The 4,136-nt window shown below is 36.3% G+C and overlaps 1 protein-coding gene and 1 long non-coding RNA gene across 2 annotated transcripts; one reads left to right on the top strand and one right to left on the bottom strand.

The window, feature by feature from the left end:
* The first annotated feature begins 218 nt into the window (after positions 1 to 218).
* On the top strand, positions 219 to 1,426 carry LOC138126799 (uncharacterized). The gene is made up of 2 exons (XR_011157965.1): positions 219 to 960; positions 1,070 to 1,426. It is a non-coding gene; the product is annotated as an uncharacterized lncRNA (long non-coding RNA).
* Positions 1,427 to 2,197: 771 nt separating this feature from the next.
* Positions 2,198 to 3,756, bottom strand: LOC138126691 (uncharacterized). The gene is made up of 2 exons (XM_069042463.1): positions 2,811 to 3,756; positions 2,198 to 2,757 (listed from the first exon to the last, which is right to left on the bottom strand). Exons 1-2 carry the CDS (start codon positions 3,466 to 3,468, stop codon positions 2,333 to 2,335), a joined length of 1,083 nt encoding a protein of 360 aa, XP_068898564.1. The 5' UTR covers positions 3,469 to 3,756; the 3' UTR covers positions 2,198 to 2,332.
* Positions 3,757 to 4,136: the final 380 nt, after the last annotated feature.

The following is a 4,136-nucleotide window of genomic DNA, read 5'->3' on the forward strand; positions in this document are numbered from 1 at the left end:
TTGTTACATCTAATCTAATATAGTGTGTTTCTGCAAAAAGGGGTTTTTTGAACTATGTATATAAAAACCTTACAAATCAGGAGTGGGATTGTTTATCCATAACTTTTATTGTAAAAGGTGTTTCGTGTCGCGGTTTAAAAAACAAAACGTTCTCAAGTGTTGAAACCATGCCGAAGCGCGAGACATGGTCCCTCGAAGGATTCAACAACGTCGCTTGCGTAAAGTAGAAAAGCGTCTTCGTGCTGTCGAAAACGCCAGAAGTTTTGGTGCGCATTATGGCGAAAATAACGTCATCCCCGTATTTGATCCGCAGTCAACTCAATCCATCGATACCTGGATTCATCGCGTAGATGAATTGGCAAAGAACTACGGTTGGGATGATCGTAGTACCACTAAGCTGGTCGCCAGCAGGTTGCAGGGAATGGCACGACGCCCAGGATCACCTAAGTATGAATTGGCGTGACATGAAAGCGCAGTTGGTAAAACAGTTTCACAAGCCATTGCCGTTCGCGAAACTGCTACGAGAGGCCGCGCTGTATGAAGCACAGCCATAGACAACACAGTAAACCTATAGAACGCAAACTCCTATGCATTTTCCCTGTTTTTTTTGGAAACGCACCCACCACAAGCCGCCAGGGGACGCTGCGGTTTTATAAAAATAAAAATCGCGGAAACTTATGCCAAAATTTAAAAAAATTATATTTTGACATATCAAGTCATAAGGGTCATAAGTAATAAGTTTACTATTGTGAGACTTTGCACCGGGCAAAGGTATTATAAACCATGTAGAACTCGCCATAGATTTCCAAATCCAATTAAATATCCTGGGCGTTTTATGGAATGTATTAAAAAGACTGGTAACAAGCAGTTATCATCTTTGGAGCCTATGAAAGTGTTGGTATAACAGCTACACTGTGTGTGGATTTCATTTTACCAGCAAAGACTTCGGCACGAACGAATGTGGCCGTACCCTCGATACAACTTCCCTCCTTTTCCAGTCCAGATTTACTTCCAGTAATTGTAAAAAAATATTGATAATTATATTTTAACTGAAAACTACTTTTTATAGAATTTTCATCCGATCTACTGATCTACGACATTTCTACTGAAGACACTATAATTGTGTAACTCCTGTTTTATGTAGTAATGAAGTAGAAGATATAAATTCTTATGATGTGAAAGTTTCAAAAAGAAAATAAGAAAAGCTCAGCATATTCAACTTCAATTCAATTCAATTTTAAAAAGGCAAAATGTCGATCCAAAATTCGGACTGTAATGAACCGAAAACGTATAAAACTTCATGCAAAATCCGATGAAAATAAACAGCAAAATTTTGGGTGAGGATGCAAGAAATACCAAACCAAAATTTATAAAAATGCAACGGAAATGTATCGAAAAAGATTAAAAATAAAAACCTCAAAATAAATGTAGTCTTTTAGTTTCATAAATAATTTACTTTAAATTAAAATAAATAAAAAAGCCAGGATATCCAGCTGGCTGTGTCTTATTTTGCACCTACCACAAGCCAGTAGATGGCGTCGGGGCACAAAAAACTATGGGAGTTTGCGTTCTATAGGTTTACTGTGTTGTCTATGAGCACAGCCAAGGCCGTCTGAATCAAAAAGCTACGCTTATAAGGCCGTTTCAATTTTCGATTTTTCCATAACGTGCCTTCAAATAAATTTATATTTAGAGCAGCCTATGGAAGTTCAATTGTTTGCAACATTTTTACAGCGTAGAAAATGACACAAGAATCGTCTGGTCTGACATTTAACGAAATAAAATTAGGTTAGAAAATATTTTTAATTTTTGTAGTGCATTCATCGCAGATTATTGAAATTCACATTAATAAATAATCCAAACATAAGTCCAATCACAAATTATTTGCTAACTAATGGCTTTTCGCCAATATGCGGAAGATGATGTTTCAGCTTTCGAAATCTTTGAGGCATTGCTGCAAATTTTAGTTAATCTTCGGGAGAAAAATACCCCAAGTTCGAATAAGATCGCAAAATTTCAAAAGCACCAAAGTCAAGTAACTGTTAACATAAAGAGAACAAGTAAATGGGATGTTACACGGTTAGTTCATATTCTCCATTCGATTTCAGTAGGTATTTATATTGAATGAAAACTGAAACTGAACATGAAACTAAACAGACAGTCTGAAAGTACCCACCTTAAGCAAATTGACAAATAGTCGTATCAATTCATTTATTTCTTTAAACCATAAAAGAGAACATAACATTAACATTGCTGTGAACACTAATAAGAATTGTAAATTAAGTATTGCACATAACCTCACACAATAGGAGATAACAATTTTATACATAATTTAGAGTAAGTGTTGAAAATGTGCACCCTGTTCTTGTAAACACAACCTAGTCCTTCGTCTAATTGCATTAGTTACATTTTCTAAAACAATAGGATTATTGTTAATTTCATTAATTTTCTGTGTTATCCTATTTCGTAGTTCTGCCAAATCATTTATGGGTGTTGTGTAAATTGAATTTTTGATGTGTGGCCACAAGAAGAAATCACAAGGAGTGAGATCGCATGATCTAGGGGGCCAGTTGTTTGGTGTATTACGGCTTATAATTCTGTTGTCGTAAAATTCGGCCAAAAAATCTATTGTAGCCCTTGTGGTATGAGCTGTAGCACCATCCTGCTGAAAGTAGCCATAAACTAACTCATCATCATGTAGCTGATTTAAAAATGGAGTCAAAATTTCATTTCTGTATCTTGCAGCATTGATATTTCCTAAAAAACATTGATTCATTATTTAATTATTAAAACATTATTACAATTGTTACCTTCAAAAAAGATTGGACCAATAATTCTGCGTTGGCTAATAGCAGCCCAAACGCCTACTTTCTGGGGGTACTGGGGTGTTTCAATGAAAAAATGTGGATTTTCTGAACTCCACATTCTTGTATTTTGAGAGTTGACATATCCACTAAGATGGAAGTAGGCTTCATCAGTGTAAAAGGTTTTATCAAGGTGAACATCTAAAGTATTCAGAAACCATTGACAATATTCTAATCTTTGGGGGAGGTCAGCTGGATGTAATTCTTGCACAGATGTGAGACGGTAGGGAAATAGGTGAAGATCTTTTTTCACAATTGAATGACAGGTACCAACAGACACACCAAGTTGTTGTGACAAATGTTCAATTGAAGTGCCTGGGGCTTCTTCCATTGCTTGTCTCGCCTCTTCAATCACTTCTGGAGTTCTTTTTTTTGGCCTGCCGCTTCCAGGTTTTCGTCCCACAGATCCATTTTCTTGGAAATTCTTTAAGCATATGTTTAAAGTTTGTCGAAACTGCGTATATTCCACTGCAATGTCTGGGAATTCTTCTCCAAACTCTTCCATACATAACGCAAGGGAATACTGCCAAACTCCATCGATTTTCACACCGTTTCGAAAGTATGACATTACCATGAAGACTTTATGTTGTTCAGTGAAAGCCATTGTTCACAAAAATGTCGGAAAACAGTAAAACACTGACGCAGATTTCGTTTTAGTTCTGACAAGAACTGATTTTTTGTACGCAAGACGAGGAATAAAACGAATAAATTCACAAACACAACTCAATCTGAAAACGGGAAAGAGAACGAATGTCAAATGTCAAAATTTTAATATGAAATTGGGACAAAACTTATTATGCAACCTGTGTAACTCCGGAGAATAATTGGTTGCCTACGAAATTATCTACACTGTTAACAGAATTAAAACGTTGTCAACGCCTACTCTAAATATAGTTATTTTTGAAGGCACGTTATAAACTTTGTTTCTGTGACATTTCGGGCGGCAGAACCAAGGTTGGTAGAACTGACTAATTTGTATAGTAGGTTGCCTCGTTGCCATTTAAAGCAATAGTTTGAATTTTTTCCCCCCGCAAAAGTTACTCGTGACGTCACAATGTACTAAAATTTTAAGGCAGAGTCTGTAGATATGCTTTAGGTGTTCCCTCGCTAGAATAAAGCCCAAAAAGCCACCCAATACACTCCACGGAGTTTATAAACCTTGAGTTCTATTCGAACACTCAAAATTTCTGGGTTAATTTTACGTCACGAGTTACTTTCCCTCCCTCCCCCCAATTTTCAACGAGGCAACCTATTATACAAAATAGTCAGGTC

Source organism: Tenebrio molitor, chromosome 3 (assembly GCF_963966145.1).
Source record: "Tenebrio molitor chromosome 3, icTenMoli1.1, whole genome shotgun sequence".
Classification (NCBI taxonomy): Eukaryota; Metazoa; Arthropoda; class Insecta; order Coleoptera; family Tenebrionidae; genus Tenebrio; species Tenebrio molitor.

Coding starts and splice junctions, on each gene's coding strand:
- LOC138126691 (XM_069042463.1), bottom strand. CDS start 3,468: ATGGCTTTCACTGAACAACATAAAGTCTTCATGGTAATGTCATACTTT. Junction 2,758..2,810: donor TGGTCCAATCTTTTTTGAAG/GTAACAATTGTA, acceptor AATGTTTTTTAG/GAAATATCAATGCTGCAAGA.